We start from the raw sequence: 22,428 nt of genomic DNA on the forward strand, positions 1-22,428 counted from the left end.
ACCGTGCTCCATCAATCACCTCTCAAGGGCTACTTTTGCATTTCTGCTGCTAGTCTGTCGAGAAGCAGAATGTTTGGCAATCTATGGCAGTAAAGGCAGGAATCAGAGAGAGTTTCTGCTTCTGTTTCCCCTCTGAGTGGAGGCAGATGCACATTTCCAGCGAGGCAAAGCTAGTCTGGGCAACGGGTGGTTTGCTGACTCCCGGGAGAAGTCCAATAAATGAACTGGGCATAGCCATCAAACTTTTCTAAAAGCTAATAATTTCAAATCAAAGCATTTAATGCAATGTGAAAAAATTAAGCACATCAGTCACAGGAAGTTAAATTCAATATGATGATATTAAAAATGCATACCAAAAACTAACCTCATTTTGGTTTAGTATTTTCCGGTACTCTGTGCTCCGTGCAAGGATGGTGACTCGGATTTTTCCATCCTGCAATCAAAAGAAAAAGGCAAAATCATGCTGTATATGCCTGCACAGATGAGTGAATGCTAGAACCTAAAATGTGGTTTTCACAAAGAGATGAAACTCAATCAGGATACAGTTAGGGAACGATGCTGTTTTTAGCCTGATTCCTTCAGAGTTCTCTCAGGAAATGAGAATGCATCCACTTTAGCCACAGAAGGCAAAACCTCTTTATTACACTTCTGTTTGGTTGGCTGGGTGGAATTTTTGGCAGGAGTTTGTGGGTTAGGTGGGGATTTGGGGGAGAACAAGGTGACATGGGGCAAGACTGGGAAAAGGAAAAGGAGAAAAAAAAGCACATACTTCCACTGTCCCTTACTTTATTAGTCACAGGTTGGTGACATCTAATTTTGGATCACTTCAGGTGAGAAACTGTTAACCCAGAAAACACTGTCTTCTGATTCTTTTTCTGTAAAGGTGGCACTCATTTTTATTTCGGGTGAAAAGTCAGGCCCAGGTCAGAAGCCATAAGGTACCCCCTTACCTTCGGTCCTTCCTGTGTGATGTTCAGTCTGTGTAGCACATGCTGAGAAAATGCCCTGAATAATCCCGTGTTTTGACAGCCAGATATCTAACATGAAAACAATAGTGATATTACAGTGAATAATTGCGCATTACTATTGAAGATGTCCTCAAGTTATATATAAATGTTATCTTAAAACCTATCAAGATTAGGGACGCCTGGATAGCTCAGTTGGTTAAGGGGCCAACTCTTGATTTCAGGTCAGGTCATGATCTCACAGTCCTGGGATCAAACCCTGAGTCCAGCTCCATGTTCAATGGGGAGTCTGCCTGAGGATTCTCTTTCTCTTTCCCTTTGCCCCTCCCCCTGCAGGCACGCTCTCTCTCTCTCTCTCTCTCTCTCCCTCTCTCTCTCTCCCTCCCTCTGTCTAAAATAAATAAATAAATCTTAAAAAAAAACCTATCAAGAAAAAATGTATAAATATGAATATGAACACCAGATACGCTTACCAAAGGAGTATTATAGAAGAGCCCGTGTCGCATCCGGGGGAGTAAGGAAAAAACAGCTTCTTTAAAACATACCTAAGGATGAAGGTATTGTACAAGGTAAGAGAACACAATTTGTACCACGTCAAAACAGCACTTATAATTACAGAAAATTAATTTTAATTAATCCCTATTTTGAATAGCGAACTATTTCACTCAAGCAAAATTCGTAATTTTGGAAAATCTAAAGGAAAAAGTCTTTTAATACTACAGGGTTAATAATTAAGAATGATTCAAGGTTGGGGCGCCTGGGTGGCACCGCGGTTAAGCGTCTGCCTTCGGCTCAGGGCGTGATCCCGGCGTTACGGGATCGAGCNTTTTTAATACTACAGGGTTAATAATTAAGAATGATTCAAGGTTGGGGCGCCTGGGTGGCACCGCGGTTAAGCATCTGCCTTCGGCTCAGGGTGTGATCCCGGAGTTATGGGATCGAGCCCCACATCAGGCTCCTGTGCTGTGAGCCTGCTTCTTCCTCTCCCACTCTCCCTGCTTGTGTTCCCTCTCTCACTGGCTGTCTCTATCTCTGTCAAGTAAATAAATAAAATCTTAAAAAAAAAAAAAAGAATGATTCAAGGTTATAAAAAAAAAAACTACAAAGTCAGAAATCAATGGTAATAGCTAATAGAAACTCATATTAAATATTTATTTGATGAGTGAGTCATCTGCAATGACTGTTATTTACAGACATTAAAGGAAAGTTTCCAGTACCCTTTTGGAATCGTAAGTTTTCAAATGTATGACATCATAATCAGTAAACGCTTTCCAGGTGTCTAAGAACAGGTCACCATATCCGTAGGAGCTCTGGAAGTGGAAACCAAAGAGGTTAGGGCAACAAAAGTCTACAACGTGTCTTTTCAAAAGTACAACAAAACATCTGAATCCGCTTGTCCGTGTTAAGAACTAATGATCTTAGGGGCGCCTGGGTGGCACAGCGGTTAAGCGTCTGCCTTCGGCTCAGGGCGTGATCCCGGCGTTGGCGTTATGGGATCGAGCCCCATATCAGGCTCCTCCGCTAGAAGCCTGCTTCTTCCTCTCCCACTCCCCCTGCTTGTGTTCCCTCTCTCGCTGGCCGTCCCTATCTCTGTCAAATAAATAAATAAAATCTTTAAAAAAAAAAAAAAAGAACTAATGATCTTAAACAAGCTCAAAAAATTCATGGAAGAAAAACGGATTTTCAACTTAGGCCTGAGCAAGGACTTAATATGATGTAATGTCGTCAGAAATAATCACCACAATTATAATCTTAGTCTGTTAAAAACATTTTGTTTGTCTACCCTATGCTCATATCTCTGAACGACAGTTGGTGGAGTTCCTTTCCCTGTGAATCTTCCATCAGTATCACACACACACAACATACACAGACACCACTATTTGTACACACTTGGGTATTCTCCGTGAGCAAAAATTATCAGGGTAAATGGAATATGCTTTTGAAAAGAAATTTCGAAGTAAGAAAATGCCTGGAAAGTCCTAACACTAAAATATGGTAAACNAAAAATTATCAGGGTAAATGGAATATGCTTTTGAAAAGAAATTTCAAAGTAAGAAAATGCCTGGAAAGTCCTAACACTAAAATATGGTAAACATTATCCTATGAAATGATCTCCCCATTGACTAAAGAGTAACATGTGATAACTCTCCATTAACATTAATAATTATTATTATAGCATCTTGCATATTTCCTATATTGCTAGCACTTAAAATTAATACCCCACAAACTTAATGAGCTAGGTGATATCATTATCCCCTTTTACAGACGAGGAAACTGAGATACAAATTTAAGTACTTTGCATAAAGGGTCGTGCAGGGCTGAGATTAAATCCAGTCTGTTTGCTTCCAGACTCCAAGCTCCTAATCTCTGTACAGCAGTTTGCCTCACAGCAGGAAGTAGTTCTTTCTAGTACATTTACTGAATGCATTTCATTTTTGAAAAGTAGAAATTAATTACGTGCTCCATCAGCTAAAGGAAAGAGATTGATTTATTTAAAAATGGTATCACTTAGATTGAAAAATTCAGCCAAAAGAAATAGGGACTATGTACTGTAGGATGACATCCACGGTCTACGATGGGTTATCCACTATGTTCGTGTCTTTTTATCATTATAGCATTTTTTTCAGATTTTGAAATTTTTATGTTGCACATATTAGAGTTATTTCAAAGTTATTGAGAACTGTTAGATGTAGTGATGAAAAAAAAATTTCCCCCTTCAATGTTTCACCAGTGCCATTCTAATAAAGGCCCTTCTCAACACCATCAAAAATGAAATGTCCCTATTCTGGCTCAATAATAAATAAAGGGCAATTAAAAGAAGTGATTCTAGACAGTTTCTTGAGATAAAATACTTCAGATAAAATAAGATACCTTTGCAAGGAAAATTTAATAATAAAATACAGCAATCCTGACTGATCCCTTTCCAGGGAAATCATGTATTACTCAGTAACAACCACCTCCAGAAGCTTCTTATCCACGTCCCTCAATTTCAAATTATCTGCCACAGGGGAAGGGGGACCTTCTTTCCAGTCTCATGCTGAAGAATGTTTGGATATTCTTAGAGATGACATAAAACTTTCTCCTGTGTCTGTCTCCAACTTAAAGATACCCCTAACCTATGACTTAGAAATTCTACCTCTAGGAACGCGTCCTACAGAAATGTGGGACGAGGGTATAGACACACGTCTATGGAAAGGATGTTCACTGCATTTCCAGAAATAGCACAAAAATGGAAACGAACAAAACGTGACTGGGGTGGGGCCAGATCATGCACCCACTGGAGCATGCACTGAATATGCGAACATCTCTACATTCACCGAACTACCATGTAACCACTAAGAAAAATAGTAACCCCAAATGTACCCACCTGGAAAGATGCCCCTGATATAATATTAAGTTAGCAAATACGAGAGAGCGTATTTTCTGTAATATACAAGATGCCCCTGATATAATATTAAGTTAGCAAATACGAGAGAGCGTATTTTCTGTAATATACAAGAGCGTATTTTCTGTAATATACAAGGGTGTGTAATATACACACCCTTACACAAATTTTATTATATCCTTGTACAAATCTTTATATACATTTTGGATAAGGATATATTTATATTCGCTGAAGTAAAGTCTTGAACTGTAGTTAGTCACTGTTGAGGGAAATGAAGTTGGAGATGAAGAAGAAGGAAAGGAGGCATTTTTCTTTTTCTTTTTCATCATGAGGATGTGGGAAACACATCCTCATGACTTATTTATTTTATAATTGGAAGTTTGTACTTCTTGATCCCTTTCATCCATTTTGCCCACCTTCCAACTTCCTCCCCTCTAGGGACAGGAGACTTTTTTTTTTTTTAAGATTTTATTTATTTATTTGAGACAGAAAGAAAGTATGAGCGGGGGGCAAGGGGCAGAGGGAGAGGGAGAAGCAGACTCCCCACCGAGCAGGGAGCCTGACGTGGGGCTTGATCCCAGGACCCCAGGATCAGGACCAGAACCGAAGGCAGATGCTTCACCGACTGAGGCACCCAGGTGCCCTGACAGGAGACTTTTCTTAACCTCACATACTTCTGTGTTGTTTGAACTCATTATAAACAGGTATTACTTGCATAATTAAAAGTAATCAGAATGGAGCTATGCTACTGCTCAGGACAGGAAAATGGGGAAAGCCTGCAGAAAGTCCCCTTTAATTCATTCTGCTTAGTAAGAGCAGCCCTGCGGTGGCCAGAAACACACCTGCAGGAGGGTCCCTCCGTGCATCTCTGGAGGCGGGGGGCCTTGCCCGTCTCACCAAGGAAGCCATGTGCCTGAGGAGTGGCCAAACTGCTCAGGCTGGAGAGGATGACAGGGAAGCTTCCTAGACGGGACAGTTCATAAAATGTCACTAAGATGTGACCAGCGGCCATGGCCACCTGCTGCCCTTCTCCCAGCTGCTCAGCCCCAGCTTGGAGGCTCCACGACTCACCGTGGGAGGTTTGCATCACCGTCTTCCTGGGGGCTGCAAGGGGCTTCATCCAAGGCTTTACCAGCAAAAGAGAAAGGTGAGTGTCCACATAACACCTTAACACTGTGCTCGTCCAACCCACAGTGTCCTCTGGGCCTCAATTCTGGAGCAACCTGGCAGACTGACTTGTCCCGAGAGCCTGACTGAGCAACTAGTAAAGACCTCTCTGACCGGGACGCCTGGGTGGCTCAGTTGGTGAAGTGTCTGCCTTCGGCTCGGGTCATGATCCCAGGGTCCTGGGATGGAGCCCTGTGTCGGGCTCCCTGCTCAGCAGGGAGTCTGCTTCTCCCTCTGCCTGCTGCTCCCGCTGCTTGTGCTCTCTCTCTCTCTGACAAATAAATAAATAAAATCTTTAAAAATAAAATAAATTAAAGACCTCTCTGACCAAATATGCAGGTTTAAAGTGTATGCACACAAAGTACAAAGGAGGGAGGTCACAGCAGGGTGGCCAACCCACTAGGCTATATTCATCCTGCCCATGCCTGCCTATCATGGCCAGAACACCCTCACGTCATGTGTCCAGTGAACTGAGTAACCTGGGACTTCATGGTAGCCGTGAACCCTATCTACGCCCTCCCAGCAGGTGCAGAGAAGGGGAGGGTTGTAAAGTTGGCTCAGTTTAACTTAGTCCGCTTGAGGAAGACATGGAAAACATGCAACAAGATATAAGGAAGCTTCTGGAAGTGTCTAGAAAACCTCCCATCAGCGTAATAGGATCTGCAGAGAACTAGAGGGAGGAGACAGAGCACTGTGGTTTCGGGCACAGGACTGGGGTCTGACTGCCTGACCTGGAGCCCCGACTCCACCCCTCCCTGGCTGCCCTCTCTTAGAACAGCCGCCTGGGGCTCAGAGCCTCAGCTTCCTCATCTGTAAAACAAGCTAATAAAAAACCTACTTCACGGAGGCTTGCAAGCATTAAATGAGATAACACGGGTGTAATTTTTTTAAAAAAGGCACAATAACCCTGAGTTAATCATTCACAGCTTCTGACAGCTAGTGACTGTGGCCTAGAAGCACTTGTACAGAGAGAAGAGGAGAAAGGGACTGTTGTGCCCTTTGTTCACAGAAACATGTTCAAGAACGGAACCTGCACTGGTCGCCAAACCGGCACACGAGAGGGTAATGGAAATCCTTGCAAAGAGGAAAGTCAAGAGAGTGTTAACATGTCATAAACCAGTTCTCCTCAGACTTCAGGTCTATGGAGCAGTGATATAAGGAAAACCTTTCTACGCAGCCTTACTATGAGCCTCCTATCTGTGAAGAAAAGACATTCATGAAACCATTTTGCCTTCTGCATGAGAACGTGACCTTCAGCGAACTGGCTGGCTCTGCTCTCTGGAAATGAAGACGGCACGTGTCAACCGTGTTTTTAGGTAACGCTGCGTGTGATTTAAAAAGAGGCTTGATGGGTACGTTGCATCTGGACTGGGACAGGGTACGGCGACTCTTGGAACTGGCCGTCTCTTACGGGGATCCTGGGGACTCCGCCAGAGCGGCTGGTGCAGGAGATACTGGCCTTTGTGGGACATGAGGTGTCGGTACCTGCCCTAGGGGGGGTCCCGGCCCCTCACCCCTGAGCTGTGCTGTTCAGGCTTCTAGGACTGCCCCTGGAAGAAATGTCTGAAACCGCCCTGCCAGCAAGTTGTGGTCCCCCGGCAGGAACGTTCCTGCCAAGAGGGGGTGCTGTGAGCATCTTGTGAGCTGCAATGTCTGGTGAACGGTAGAGGATCTCTTGGTGGCTGTCCCAATCTCCCAGTTTAGGCAGCCTGCCATGCATGTAAACCCCTTGCTCTCCCTATCACCATCATCATCCCAGTCAACATGCCGAGCACAATATCCCAGGCACCGTGAGTGGTCGCACACGCTACGGTTCATCCACAAAATGACACTGAGCTAGATACTACAATCATCCCGTTTCACAGTTGGGTGGACTGGGGCAACTCTGGGGATTACCTCGGCGGGGGGAGCAGGATATCGGAAGAAGCAGGGAAAAGGCAGGCAAAGAAAGAGAAGGGGGAAAAGACTGTGCTGAAAACAACTAAACAAAAAGCAGGTGTAATTCAACACATATCTTTATGTTTATGCCTAAGACTCACCCTCAGTAGTGAGCTGACAAGCACGGCACAACGTGTCACCGAGCGAAGAGCAAAGGGAAGCTACAATCAAGCAAAGGCCGAGGGTAATTACAGGCGGCCACACCGCAAAACAGAGGCAAGCTCTCCCCACGTGGGTCAGAGAGGCTAAGCAAATGACAGTCTTCACCCGTGTGTCTCAGAGCAACACTGAGCGCAGGTGTCTGGAGCTCCACCTGCCCGAAGGGGGAAAGAAATCTTTCACTGCTTCATTCGAAAGTTCAAAGAACAAAGGTATACGCACACAAACGCATCTGCCCACACCTACATGGACATGTATGTGTAGAGTGTATGTGCAGAGACACGTTCACACCCATCTGCACAGCGGTGTACGTGTGTGTGTACTTCAACGTGTGCGTCTCAGAAAACTGCATTTCCCCACATCAGAGCCACACGTTCACTGAGCCAGGCAAAGACAAAGCTGAAGCAGAGAGGACGTTCTTACTTACGGTGTCCCACATCACGATGTATACGTCTGTGCCGAATGAATTATTAACGTGCTGAGTAATGTAAAGATTGATAAAGTCACAGAAGTGGTGATACATGTTAACACCTAGTATTGGAGAAAAGAAATCTATGTTAATTAACCCCGGAGGGCAAAGGATCCAACAATTTTTATTCTACCCCACCTATTTATAGTGTGATAGGCTTTAAGCTGAAAATAATTGGGAGAAAAAAAATAAGAGCTTTTTTCCAAACACAAAAGATCTGTACTCGGGTAGTCCTCAATTAACAGATGATTTCGTTCAAAAATTCACTTTAAAACTGGCTATTTAGAAATCAGGAATGCATTTTTCCATATACGCTAAACAACAAGTGATCAGTAAATTCCAAGAAAAAAATAATAGAAGTCTATTTAGCTCAAAATGGAATAGAACTATAAGGCCATGAAGACTGTTTTTTATGATCACTTACTTTTAAAAAATCAATTAAGCAATATCTATTTATCATAGAAGTATCAACGATGATGGCACTATTAACATTTTGATATTTTTCATTTCCGTCTTTTTTTTCCTTTTTCATCATGATTTATAGCATTGCTTCTTGGGAAAATACTAACCAACTATCATTTAAAAGGGCTCAGTGTCTCATGTTCTCATTGAAAGAGGATGAACTTCTGAAAGAGTCTGAAGAACCAGGCTGAACCCAAATCAGCCATTCATGAGCAATGTTCTCAGATGAGTTGGTAACGTCCCTAAGCGTTAGCTTCTCTACGAGAAATAGGAAATCCTTATACTTAGGTGGCAGCTTTGTTGGGAGACACCCAAAGACCTTGTACCTCAAAGCACCCGGCCCCACGTGTGGCACACAGTGAAACCGTAATGAAGACTACCCAGGTCCTGCTGGGTCGAAGAGGGGGCAGGGGAGTGTGGGTGCAGCTATTTCGAAGCTGGCAAGTCCGACGAACATGCGCTCTTTCAACTTAGGGCCAACCTGGCAATATGCAAATCTAAACGGCATGAAATTCCAAGAACTGACACGTGAAACATGCACTTTAAAAGGGCAGAAAATGTTGACTGAATGAAAAACAGTGACTCTCAAAAGCAGAAATCACAACATATTGTGACTTCACTCCCACAGTTAATAATAATGGTGTGCGCCCGAAAATAAGAGTAAAAAATCTTCAGTTTATGTCAGTCAGGTCATTCTGCCGTATACCCTTGAGTTATACGGGGCTCCAGGTCAATTACACCTCAGTGGAACAGAAAGAAAAAAGAGGAAAAAAAACCCTTTATAGGCTGGTATCTTAGAGGAATATTTGGAGACAACTCCTTTCATCATTCAGAACCATTTGGCAAAGAGCGTATTTTCAAGTTAATGAGAAAAAGACAGTTCTGTGACAATGCAACTTTATTTCTGGGTGAGCACACAGCACACCTGAGCTCCCTCATACGTCATCCAGCAAGTTCGGAACACGGACTGGGGAACGCAGCTCAGATTGGCGCTCGGTGACGCAAGGACTTATCAAGGAGGGAGAAAATGCAGGTTCCGTGCTTGAGAAATGCGCCCCCAAGTGAGTCATGTTCTATAAAACCCTAATTTTCTCATGGTGAGGAGTCAACGTGGAAAGGGAAATGGGATGGGGGCGTAAGTCAGAAGAAAAAAGGAGAGTTCCGAATATAGGAAAGAAACAGCCTGGGTCTACGCTGACCTATTATTCCCACTTCACACACTTTCCTGCCTGCGTACCGGCATCCACATAGCAGCTCACAGACATCTACCTCTTTCACAGGGAGATCACAGCTTGTGCTTGGCCCCCCTTCCAATTTGCATATTTAAAAAATGAGTCAGGACCTCGCAGGCAGCATTCTTACTGGCTCTTATTTCAAAAAGCTCAACTTGTCTGGTTTCTGAACCTCATACGTTGTTACAGAAGAATTACGGCTGCAGGAGGCAGGGCACATTAAAAAAACAATCAATAAATTATGGTAGTTCTTAACTATTCGTGACAGAGGGCTCTCTATATTTCCCAGTCACAAGCTGTAAGTATAAATGGAAAAATAATTCTAAATTTAACTATCCCCCCCTCCCCCAAGAATATACTGATGTGCTGACTTCCAGAGGAATTTTAAGTTCACTTCAGTCATGGAAACGATGTCAGGAAGTTTGCCAGAAGAGCTCAGGGGGCATTCCTTTTCCACCCACCCACGGCACACACATGGTTTTTACTTATAAATTTTTTTCTAATGAAGCACAATGCAAATCAAGTGATTAGAGAAACTGGGTGGGGTCAACTTAGTTACAGAAGGTGCCCATATATATAGCTTTTTCTCCCATCTTTTGATTCTGAGTGAGTCATTCGATACAAACCTTTAGGTTCCCTCTAAAATCATGGGAAGTTCAAACTAGCTCACTTCTTCAGAGAAGAAAGCACAACCCAAACCCAGTACACAGCATCCCCGAAAGTCACAGGAAATCACTACATACACATATCAAAAAAGGAACAAAGCCTCACTCACCAATAACTAAGTAACAGATAAACTTAACTTCTCACCTGCATCCAGTTTCATGAAGTAGGCTGGTTTTTCAATAACAATGTCACATTTAGCATCTTCTAAAGGTCTGAAGCTGAGCTGTGTATAGCTTTGCAGCTCAGCAAACCTGCAATAATGACATGGAAGACAGTTTCAAGGGGGTCCTCCTGAACTTTCGACGGCAACACTGTAACTTAGGATCCGCTCATTAGGGGGATTTTCTTTCTAGAATTTACTCTTATGAAGACAGGTGGAACTTCTCAAACACACTAACATTTCTATAACTTGATATCAAATGTTAATGCTGAGACAAGGAACAAAAACGACTTCAAATTTCAGCCTCGGGTGCAAGATCGACTGGGAATTTTCTAGACGAAGAAGAAATTTACACATAGAATTGGCTACATAATCCACCAGTGAAGTGGGAAGATTCAAGAAGGCTTCCTGGGATCTTGTGATAAGACTTCTTGGATGCTCAGATAGATAACGTTCCAAAAATTATGGAGTGCCTTGGAAAGACAGCACCCAGCTAAGCTTCCCAGAAGAAAGCAAAGCCTTTTCCTCAGAAACTGTCTTTGAGGGGACCACACGGCAGTTTTCTTCCATATAAAAGAAGGCAATCACAAGCACGTGCCAAGACATATTTGGAGTTAACCTAAAGACTGTCACTCTTCACCTGAGACCACAACTGATGCAAAACAAATATCAAACAAATCCTTTTAAAATACACAAAACCTGGAATTAGTGGTGGTTTCAAACTATGTCCACAAATTCTTTGATACTTCTCCCTTTAAGAGGCAGAAGACTAATTTCCTCGCCTTAAACGTGGGCTGGACTTAGTGACTCACTTCTAATGAGCAGACTGCGGCAGAAATGATGGTGCGTGACTTCTGAGATTAGGGAAAAGAAGACTGAAGCCTCCCTTCTTGGGCAGGTGCTAAGTCTCTTGCATGTGTGCATGTGTCCTCTCTCTCTCTCTCTCTCTCTCTCTCTCTCTCTCTCTCAGGGAGGCCAGGCTGTGAGTAGCACTAAGGGAGAGGCCCAGGTGGCAAAAAGATGACGCCTCTAGCCCATAGCCAGAGGCAAACTGAAAGTGACAACATGAGTGAGCCTAGAAGCAGGCTCTCCACGGGCACCTGGGTGGCTCAGTCGTTAAGCATCTGCCCTCGGCTCAGGGCGTGATCCCGGAGTTCTGGGATCGAGCCCCACATCAGGCTCGAATGCTGGGAGCCTGCTTCTTCCTCTCCCACTCCCCCTGCTTGTGTTCCCTCTCTCGCTAGCTGTCTCTCTCTCTGTGAAATGGATAAATAAAATCTTAAAAAAAAAAAAAAAAAAAAGAAGCAGTCTCTCCAGGTGGGGTTGGGCCTAGAGATGGCTCCAGCCCTCGTCAATATAGCTGCTGCCGAGCCAGGGTCACCCAGCTAGGCTGCCTCCAAATCCTGACCGTCAGAAACTTGGTGAGCTAATATACTGTGCTGTCTTAAGCTGTTAAATTTTGAAGTAATTTGTTACCACACAGATAATGAATAAAAATCTACCCTAGGTTATATTTTGGAGTAATCTGTTACATGGCAATTAATAACTAATATAAATACACCTTAGAGAACTTCCACCATGTGGAATCAGGTATCAAAAGGTATCCACCAGGAATCAAAATATATCTCAAAGTTATTTGAGCCACTCTAGCCAATGAATCTAACCCAATCTACAGCTGATCGGTCAGAAGCACAGGTGATCACCTGGGCTTGCACCTGGGGTCTAACTTCGGGGCTGAGCCCTTACCCTGTGGGATCTGACACTGTGTCTGGGTAGGTGGTGTCAGAATTGAGTTGAAGTTGTTGGCGAACTGCCTGGTGGTGTGTGGAAAACCTGACCCACAGGTTGGAACTGAGTGCTCGGTTTCAAATAAAGGGGCAGCACGAGAGTTTCTTTGGGATGAGAGAACAGTTCTGTATCCTGATTGTGGGCGTAGTTGCATGCATGTGGCCATGTGACATAAATTTCATAGAATTATGTATCCAAGATAAAAAATAAAAAAGAATGCATAGAAACACTGGTGAAATTCAGATGTGTTTAGTTAATAATATTGTACCCATGTCAATTTCCTGATTTTGACCATTGTGCTATGGTTATATAAGATGTCATCATTAGAGGAAGCTGGGGGAAGGGTACAGCGGGAACTCCTTGCATTATTTTTAAACTTCTGTAAGCCTAAAATTATTTTAAAATAAGTTTTTTAAAGTACCCTAATTTCTTAATTTCTAGAGATAACCTATCAGACCACAGAACTAGCTCATCATTAAAAATTTTTTTTTAAAGATTTTATTTATTTATTTGACAGAGAGGGAGACAGCCAGCAAGAGAGGGAACACAAGCAGTGGGAGTGGGAGAGGAAGAAGCAGGCTCCCAGTGGAGGAGCCTGATGTGGGGCTCAATCCCAGGACCCTGGGATCACGCCCTGAGCCTAAGGCAGACGCTTAACAACTGAGCCACCCAGGTGCCCCATTATTAAAAATGTTTTAAATCAAAATGTGTTCCCCAATTTATATAAAGTTCAAAAAGCTGATCAGAGGTGTTGAAGGTCAGGGTAGGGTTTACAACTTTGAAGAGGAGCCTGGGGTGCTGGTGGAGCCCAATGCGGGGCTCATCCCAGGACCCTGAGATCATGACCTGAGCCGAAGGCAGACACTTAACTGACTGAGCCACCCAGGCACCCCTTAATGTGCATCTCTTTAAAAAAAGTGTTCCTCAAACACATGGACAATTACAAAGAGTTAATAAAAATTCATTTGTGAACTGATCTTTTTCTTTCATTAGCAACCAGTAAATAAATCCTATATCGTACTTCCTCATATTTTCTAAACACATATTTAATTCAAATACAACTGATAGATTTACTTTGTAGCTCATGAGAAATTCTCTACAAATGAAGTAACATTTTCCATTGGAAAGTCCTTTCCAACGTCTGCAAGTGCCAGACACAAAAGCAAATATTTTAGAAGCATATTTTTAAAGAAATAATCTTACCAAGACTGCAGAGGGCTTTTGCGCTGACCTTGAGACACCAACGCCCGAGCGTCCAGTGCACAGTGTCCTCCGATTTCACCACTCTGGAGAAAATCTTCCTTAAATCTGGTGGATGACCAAAAATTAAGCTCAGTTTGAAAAATTTTAGCACTATGCAAGCACATGGGGTGTAACAAAGGTGGTTTACCAATTTCCAAAATCAGTGTGTTGTTAGAATTTAACTCTATTACAACAGAATGTTTCAAACATACACAAAAGTACCAGAATGGTACAGAAGCCCGATGGACCCATAATCCAGCTTTGCGATGATCAGCCTGGGGCTGGACCACGTCTTCCATCCTCCACCCCTTCCCCAACCTCGTCGCCATGGTCTTATGAAGCAAATCCAAGGCATATCCCTGGACCTGGAACTATTTCAGAATTTCCATTAGGTTTTAGCACCAACCACTTCCGTACCTGTCATGGTTTCTCTTGATGTTTCTTAAATCGAGATAGAGATTGACGGCTCTGCAGTATTGCAGATAACGGGAACACACCAGGCTTGAGTCATGCTGAATTGAGGTTGAGAAAAAAGAAAAAAAAAATAACTCCGGGTACTAACATTTTGAGGACATTCTCAGACGTGCCAGACAAGTTCACAGCATGAACACCGTCAGGTTGAAATCACACAATGTAAGGAGAATAGCTTCTTTTTTTTTTTTCAATTTTATTTTATTTAAATTCAATTAATTCACAGTGTATTATTAGTTTCAGAGGTAGAGTTCAGTGACTCATCAGAATAGCTTCTGAAAGGCTGCATCCGTGGACGGATTTCTCCCCTCCCCAGCAGACTCTGGTCAAGCCTAGTTTTGCCAGTGTGCATGCATACTTTTAGGTTATTACGAAGAACTCCCAAAGGTTCTATTTATATCATCTCAAACTTTAAGGCTTTATGTGTGGTTCTGTTCAATGCTCTTTAAAAAAAAGGCACTCAGAGCCATCACTAACCTCGTCGCTATGTGAAAAAGCATTTTTCAAAGCCAAGCCAAATGAAACAAAGAATAACGCACACGTTAAGAGAGGTTAAAACGAAGGCTGGAAAGGCACTTTGCCAATTTTAATAAGACGTGCTTTCTACAAACCAGAAAGCTTCTGGGATTCCCTGTCTCAAAAGCAATAAGAGAGCGATGGTTTTTAAATCACTTGAAACACAAGAGCTTAAGAGTCGACTACCAGAGCCTGCTTCTCTTTTTTCCAGTCTGGTTTGTTCCAAAATAAAGATGGTTTCAAAAACTTTTATCCACTTGGATTTTATTTATAGGTTTAAATGCCATTTTATTGTTTTCCCATAATGCCCACCAAGGCCTTCACCTTAACTACATGGGGTTTTGGAATTGGTAGCTGGTAAGGGATCATGGTCTGACTGCACAAAACCTATCAAAGTACATCTTGGCCCGGGAAGAGTCTACCTACTGCCTTGGATGAGGTGTGCGGGGTGGGGTTGTGGCTCTCCCCCTGCCCCTTCCACATCAACAGGTGGACTCCAGTCAGACTACACAACACACAAAAAACAGTGTATGTTAAGGGTACCTGGCCGCAGTGTCGACTAAAGCCACACCTCCCTCCTTTGGAGCTCATCCCTCTCCCTACAATTGTTTCAATTTCTATTACCTGATCTCTCCAGAAGCACTATAGCATGGGCGCCTGGGTGACTCAGTCAGTTAAGCATCTGTCTTCTGCTGAGGTCATGATCCCAGGGTCCTGGGACCCAGTCTGGCATCGGGCTCCCTACTCATCAGGGAGCTAGCTTCTCTCTCTGCCCTTCCCCACCCCGCTCATGTCCTCTCTCACTCAAAAAAAAATAAAATAAATAAAAGTACCTTAAAAAAAATAGAGAGCATATATACAGTTTCTTAATGAAAGTGAATTAAGAAAAAAAAATTGTTTTTAATTTTCTAGATTGTCTGGAGATACTAGAGACCCCGAGAAGTCAGAGGCTTGACCAGAGCTCAAGAACACTGACAGAGAAGAGACCTTAACAGCAAGTGCTTACAACCCCACGGACCTTTAAAAATTAACACTGAGCCCTTTGCCGAGAGCCCGGTCCTGCACTGAGCATTTTTATAAGCAGAATAAGCATTTTTATAAGCTCATTTCTTCCCAGACACAAGCTACGACAGGGGTATAGCTTGAAAGGAAAAGAAACGGAAACATGGAAGGGTTGGGTGCTCTAAGGATCCGGTTTTGATCCCTACAGTGTGGAGCTTGCTCTTTTCCTGACCACCCAAAACGGGCTCTCGGCGATGTGTTCGGCTTACACACTGAGTGCAATACACTATGGTGGAAAGCACAAAGAAAAAGATCTGTATCGCGTTTCTAGATCGACAAGTCTACCCAGCAGCTGTGTGGTCCTGCAGAAGTCACTTCACCCTTCTGAGGACCTTGTTTTCCTCTGTGGTCTAGTGGCATCAGTAATACCTCCCCTGTCTATCTGCTGTAAGGCTTGTGAAAATCAAGCTAGCTGACAGAGAGAAAAGCTGTTTGCAAACTGTAAGATCCTAAACAAACACAGAGTGGTCTGGGGAGGGGGCTGGGTATCATCTGTTCAGAACTCCTTGCAAGAGAATTTGGAAAGAAGCAGTTTGTCAATTTATCTTCTTTAGAGTAATGTTTGGGGGGGAAAAATTCTAATCCTAGTAATATTTTTAACTGCCTCAAAATAGGACCATCTGATATATGTGTGAAAATGACAACACAGCTTCCAAACAAAACAGAAAGACTTGTTTCAGAAAGTTAAATAAAAGTCAAAGCCGACAAACACGTGAGTCAGGATCTTTTTCCTGGAGCCATCTATCTTGTTTTTACATGACAATCTAAACTCTAGGAGCATTTGAAAAGAAACACCCACCGTTTCCTTAGGCTGGCAGAGCACACGCATTTCCTCCAGCCGCTCGCCCACATACCCAAAGTCAGCTTGTTTCCAGAATATGTCCTGGGCGGATTCAAGGGTATCTGTCCTATTCACAATCAAAGAGATTCCATGGGGAAAAAAAAAAAGATTCCATGATTTTTCTCTTTTTACCTTTTCTGAGCCTTGAATTTCCTTTCTAAAGGTTAAATTGCCAGAAGTCTGTCATTAAGTTTTTTGACTGTCATAATCTTCTTACAACTCCCTTGCTACTACAAGATACCAAAATACGTTATTCACAGACTTACTTTCTTCTACTAAAAATACACAACAGGAATGTATGAAGTTAGGGTCATCTGGAACTGAAGAAAATGAGAGAGAATGAGCTACTAACTACTGTAGTTTCTTTACTCCACTAACCTTGCATGTATTGGAAATACTAATTATACTTCACACTCCCCTCCGGAATCAAGAGGAAACCATCGAGTCATCTTTTTAGTGTTTGTTGGGGGGAAACAGTTTCTGGTGATCCATACTGTTTTCTCTCTCTGGCAGAGGAAATAACAGATATTCCTAGATGGGGTGGCAGGGGGGTGGGGAGGCAAGTCAACTTGAATTCATGACTGTGTAAGCAAATTAACTAAGCTGGGAGGTGGGCCATTAGCATAAAGTGCAAAGAAAGATGATTTCAAAGGGAGGAGTCCGTCTAGAAGCTTACCATCCCATGTCCACGTGGGTGCAAACAGGGTAGCCAAACCTGAACTCTGGTTTGCAGGATTTCTCATAACCCCAGCAGTATTTTAGATTCTCCAGGTGTTTCTAGAACATAAAACGTATATGTTTAGACCAGTCTCCCTTCCTCTGACATTTAGAGATGACTCTTCAGACTTTTGCATGAAGAAAACAAATCTTCATAGGACTTTCACTCTCACATCTTATAATGTATATTCATGTAATAAAAAGAACTACAATAAATCCTAAGAATAACAGTCTTCAAGTGCTCAACCATGGTGATCCTTAATCATCACTCCCTCACCACGACGTCTGGGCCCCTAGCAAAAGCACAGGCTTTCCCTATACGCTACCAAAGAACACTTGGGTTGGAATTTCCTGAAGGAGCTTAATGAAACTTTCTCAGTGAGCAAAGCGATTCTAATATCAGTCCCTAAAGAGTCACATAAAATGAAATTTCTATGATCCAAAGAATCACAGGGAAATTAAATGGACTAGCAACTTCACTCATCGATCCAGAGCAGCAGAAACGCCACGAGACTGGACACAGCAGCGGCTGCTAGCCAAGGCTGCTCTTCTGCAAGGCCCAGGAGCAACACTGGTCTGATTCCCAGGTCTGCTTTTCCATATGCTTCCTGAGCCAGCACCATGGGAAAGGAAGTTTCTCACAAGGCCCAGCTTTGATCTCTGAGACCTCGTGAGACGTCTTAATGGGCTCCAATTTGAGGCCTTTCCAACAACTCTAAAACAGAGGGAAGGCCATAGTCACCATCGTAACTGTGTGGAGACGGGGGCGGAGGTGTTATTACCGAAATTAAATGCTAAGAGACCCTCTCAAGTGCAGCTGAAGAAGAAAAAAAGAGGTGTGAAATCCTCTAGTTACTTTTAACTAGCCATTCTTGCCCGCATAAAATCTAATTCCCTTTGTTTACAGAGTATCCAAATAGTATTGGCTGACTATTTATTTCATGAGTGATTGTGATTTTAAATTTTAGTGGCGATTCCGATTTTAAATCTCACTCTTGTGAATGCGATATAATTTTAAGCAAAGTTTAGGCACTTAGAAGCACCAGACGAAATGCAAAGTCTTAGAGCTACCTTACAGAATGCTACCTTCAAGTTCAGGTGATAAAGCAGAAGCAACATCCTTTTAAAAATAAATAAGAGAAGAAAAACAAATACCGACCTTATAAGGACAACGTGCGTCTTTCTTACAGACGGTGGCAATATGCCTATTATTGTGCAAAAAGAAGGGAATGTGCTCCTCGGGCAAGCGGATACTGGCATAGTCAAACAGAGGTTCGCCTGGAATGCCCTCGGCCTTGGGAGGAGACTCATCCTGGCCACTCAGGGAAACACCATGAAGCAATACTCCAAGGACAAGCAGCTTTAACATAGCAACCTCCAAACCTAGAGATCATATTGAAAAGGTTTTTGTGAAGACATACCTTTAAAAATCAAAGGGATCAAGGGCTCAGTATAACGACATGGAACCTTGCCACATCACCAAATAACGCTCCTTTGTTTAACCAATATTCACTGCGCACCCGCTCTGCTCCAGGCACTGTGTGAGGAGCTAGGCACACAGTGGGTGGACACAACCAGGCCCTTGTTCTGATGGAGCTTACAACCTTTTTCTAACGTTCTCAGTCAAGAGCCAGATAGTGAATATTTTTGCTTTTGGAGGCCATACAATCTCAGCGGCAACTACTCGACATTACCTTTGCCATGAAACAGCCACAGCCTATCCTAAGGAACGGGGGTGGCTGTGTCCTAATAAAACTTTATTTATAAAAATGGGGCAAAGGCCTTGATGTGACCCCAGTTGCCTATTACTGATGCCGGAAATAAAGTAGGTAATAGGATAGGCAATATAACATGGTGGTTCAGAACATGAACTCGGAAGCGAGACCACCTGGGTTTGAATCTAGCTACAGTTTCCCGACTGTACGACCTTGAGCTATTTAACCTCGTATCTGTAAAATGGAAATAATCATAAACCTTTGTCATAGCGCTGCTGTGACTTAAATATTGGTAAAAATTAAATGTACCTGGCACATTAAATCCTGTACAAGCGTTTACTGAGTAAATGTTTAAAGCCATGTGGGAGGGTGGGGGAAGGAAGAGGTTGCTAAATACTTCATTTTTTTTTTTAAGATTTTATTTATTTGTTTGACAGAGAAAGAGAGGCAGCAAGAGAGGGAACACAAGCAGGGGGAGTGTGAGAGGGAGAAGCAGGCTTCCCGCTGAGCAGGGAGCCTGATGCGGGGCTCTATCTAGGGACTCTGGGATCACTCCCTGAGCCAAAGGCAGAGGCTTAATGACTGAGCCACCCAGGCGTCCCTGCTAAATACTTTTTGAGCTGAGACCTGAACGATGAGGGTCAGGGAAATCATGCCAGGGAGAGAGAAGAAAAGAAAGCGCAAAGTTCTGAGCAAATATGTATCTGCTGAATAAAAATTAATAATGACGGGGCGCCTGGGGTCTCAGTTGGTTAAGTGTCTGAGTCTTGATCTCAGGGTCTTGAGTTCAAGCCCTGCATTGGGGTCCATGAGCCTACTAAAAAACAAAAAACAAACTGATAATCACAATCGTATACAGGTTCCTACTATGTGCGAGGTACTATTCTAAGTACTGAGGATGCAGCAATGAACGTGCTGTCTCAAACTCCCTAGCCTTGTGAAGCTCACCTTCTAGGTAGTGTAATAAGAGTCTATGATAATAGTAACAACAACTCCGAAAACTCGGAGACTCTGCCATTAATCTATCCCCATCCTGCATTAGCAATGTGAAAAAAGATAATAACCATCATGGGCCTTACTGCATGTCTAACTCACCCCGTAAGTATTAAACCTCGTGGACTAGAATTCTCCTATGTAACCCAGACAATAATTGTGCCATTCTTGGTTCACTTTAGAATATTTTGCTCTATGAAAAAAAAAAAAAGATGCTCTTTCCACCGAATGATAGGACCATATTATAAATGAGCTATTTCCCCGCGAGATCTGCAGTCACTGCGGCATGTTGGAAAAACCAGCTTTCAGAATCAGCCCTCACTGACGACGCATAATGAAGATGGGGCCTTTAGAAACAAACTGCTATGTTCAATCCAGCCTGAAGTCCCAAGGCCTGGGCTTCATAACAAAGATTGTGGACACTGAAAAGAAATCCTTTGCTCCCCTGGAGTGGTAAATATAGTGGCTTCTCTCTTCCATGGCTCTGAAGAGTATATTATCAACTGTTGGAAAGGTGATCTGAATTCATACTTCTAGTGAGGACTTTCATCCAACGGTGAGTTGACAGTGATTTTACAAAATTTAAAAATACCTATTAATAGTAACAGTGTACTTCTAATGGAAATATTTACCTCTTTAATTATCAGAACCACGCAGAAGCTGTTGTGATGCTTCAGGTATCGGAAATCTGTCAGAAATGAAACATATTACCTTAAAAAGATGCCAAAGTACACTTTATCATTCAGGTGATATTTTGGATGAAAAGAAATATTAAGAGAGGGGCGCCTGGGTGGCATAGCGGTTAAGCATCTGCCTTCGGCTCAGGGCGTGATCCCGGCGTTATGGGATCGAGCCCCACATCAGGCTCCTCCGCTATGAGCCTGCTTCTTCCTCTCCCACTCCCCCTGCTTGTGTTCCCTCTCTCGCTGGCTGTCTCTATCTCTGTCGAATAAATAAAATCTTTAAAAAAAAAAAAAAAGAAATATTAAGAGAGAAAAAAATGTAATGAGAGAACCTCTAAGCACAAGGCCTGGCAGTTGGCGAGACATTCGGTAAGCAAAAGGCCTGACTCCTAGTGTGCTTTTCCGTAATGAACACCAGACTGTGAAAAGCAAAGTTACAGGTACCACTCTCAACACTGTCACTTAAACTAGGTTCTAATGGTACACAGAAGGATATGGTCCACTTTATACAGACATCAGCTGGTACAGGCCAGAGGGACACTGTGGAGAAAACCTAGAAGAAACCATGTTCCTGGTTCTCACCCTATCAAGCCTACTCACTGAATGGTACTGCTACTAGAGCCTTCCTATTTACTATTCCAGCCTGACCATTCAACAGGCAGGATGGCCTATTCTTTTTTGTTTTTTGTTTTTTGTTTGACTCATTCTTTCCAGTAACAAAGTCATTGTTACGGCTAAGTCCCGACCTTCAGTTCTTCAAGTCCACTGTCCTTCACTGAGCTCTCGCTACACTAAACCCACTGATCCATGGAGAAGGAGTAACACTTAAGTCATGGGAAAAATCTGAGGTCTCGGATCAGAAATCAGGCTTTTGCAAAGGGCACGTACCTACTTGCAGAAGCTAGAAGGGGGTGGCTGCTGGAGCATGAAAGCACAGCCCCGGGGCCTGGCAGAAAGCCGTTCTGGTGCGCAGTCCTCTTGCAAGGCCCCCCCAGCGATGGGTGAACGCACTTTCTCCAGCAGAGGGAAGCTTGAGCGCTGCGCTCCTTTCTTTTCCTTCAGTACAAAGCAGGCGGTTCCTTCCTCTTCTGTATTCCTTCGCCGGATTTCCTCAGGCCTAAAAGGTGGAGGAGGAATAAAAGGAAGAGCCTGAAAGATGATGAGAGATGAGAGCCTGAGGCTTACAGGGACCACAGTGGGTGAGATGGGGCAGTGGCCGGTGACAGAGCTTGGGAAGTGTAAAGAAAAGTTGAACGCATCGGCGACTCACAAGGACTCCTAAACGGCTCGCCCGCACTGGGGCCACGGGTCTCAAGGTCGGTAGAGGCGGGGGTCAGAAAGGGCTCGGCGGCCTGAGATGCCGACGGGAGGTCCACCAGCTGTGTGCCAGGCGTCAGTCGGGGAAGCGGGGCGGGGGGACGGCGGCGACGGCGCTTCCGCAGACACCCCGCCGCGCTCGGGTTCTTCACCCCAGGCGCCGGCGGGGCTGCCGCGGGGTCGTGAGGTCCCCGCACGTCGCCCGCCACCCTGCACTGCACCCCCCCCACCTCCACCCCGTCCCCGGCGCCTGGGAGGGACCCGGGGGAGCGGCTTCGCCCAGGTCTGGCACGCCGACCCACGCGCCGCGGAAGGGGGAGAAGGGCATCCTTCCCCGTGGACGGCGGCCTCCCGGGAGCCCCGCGCGCCGCGGCGGGCACCGTGAAGGGGCCGAGCGCTCGCCTCCCCGGCCCGCGGGCGGTGGAAGGCGCGGACGCGGTCCGCGGAGAGGCGTCAGCCCGCGGGGAAGGCGCGCCGGGA

At 44.0% G+C, this 22,428-nt stretch overlaps 1 protein-coding gene across 3 annotated transcripts in view; it reads right to left on the bottom strand.

Moving 5' to 3' along the window:
- Window positions 1-22,428, bottom strand: part of EOGT (EGF domain specific O-linked N-acetylglucosamine transferase) — a 34,313-nt gene that overhangs the window by 11,474 nt on the left and 411 nt on the right. Inside the window, exons 1-14 of one of the 3 annotated variants that reach the window (XM_002924395.4) lie at window positions 21,902-22,042; window positions 21,520-21,748; window positions 20,581-20,636; window positions 18,400-18,623; window positions 17,200-17,300; window positions 16,482-16,590; window positions 14,051-14,145; window positions 13,595-13,699; window positions 10,588-10,694; window positions 8,042-8,145; window positions 2,183-2,275; window positions 1,439-1,510; window positions 951-1,037; window positions 365-433 (exon numbers count right to left, since the gene is read on the bottom strand). In XM_002924395.4, coding sequence (XP_002924441.1) covers window positions 365-433; window positions 951-1,037; window positions 1,439-1,510; window positions 2,183-2,275; window positions 8,042-8,145; window positions 10,588-10,694; window positions 13,595-13,699; window positions 14,051-14,145; window positions 16,482-16,590; window positions 17,200-17,300; window positions 18,400-18,609 — 1,152 coding nt within the window. In that variant the 5' untranslated portion in view covers window positions 18,610-18,623; window positions 20,581-20,636; window positions 21,520-21,748; window positions 21,902-22,042. Of the gene's footprint in view, window positions 1-364; window positions 434-950; window positions 1,038-1,438; window positions 1,511-2,182; window positions 2,276-8,041; window positions 8,146-10,587; window positions 10,695-13,594; window positions 13,700-14,050; window positions 14,146-16,481; window positions 16,591-17,199; window positions 17,301-18,399; window positions 18,624-20,580; window positions 20,637-21,519; window positions 21,749-21,901; window positions 22,043-22,428 lie in introns of those variants that run through there. The other 2 variants (XM_034658629.1, XM_034658628.1) reach the window with 2 other exon arrangements.

The sequence above is a fragment of the Ailuropoda melanoleuca genome, chromosome 4 (genome assembly GCF_002007445.2).
Source record: "Ailuropoda melanoleuca isolate Jingjing chromosome 4, ASM200744v2, whole genome shotgun sequence".
In the NCBI taxonomy this organism is placed as follows: domain Eukaryota; kingdom Metazoa; phylum Chordata; class Mammalia; order Carnivora; family Ursidae; genus Ailuropoda; species Ailuropoda melanoleuca.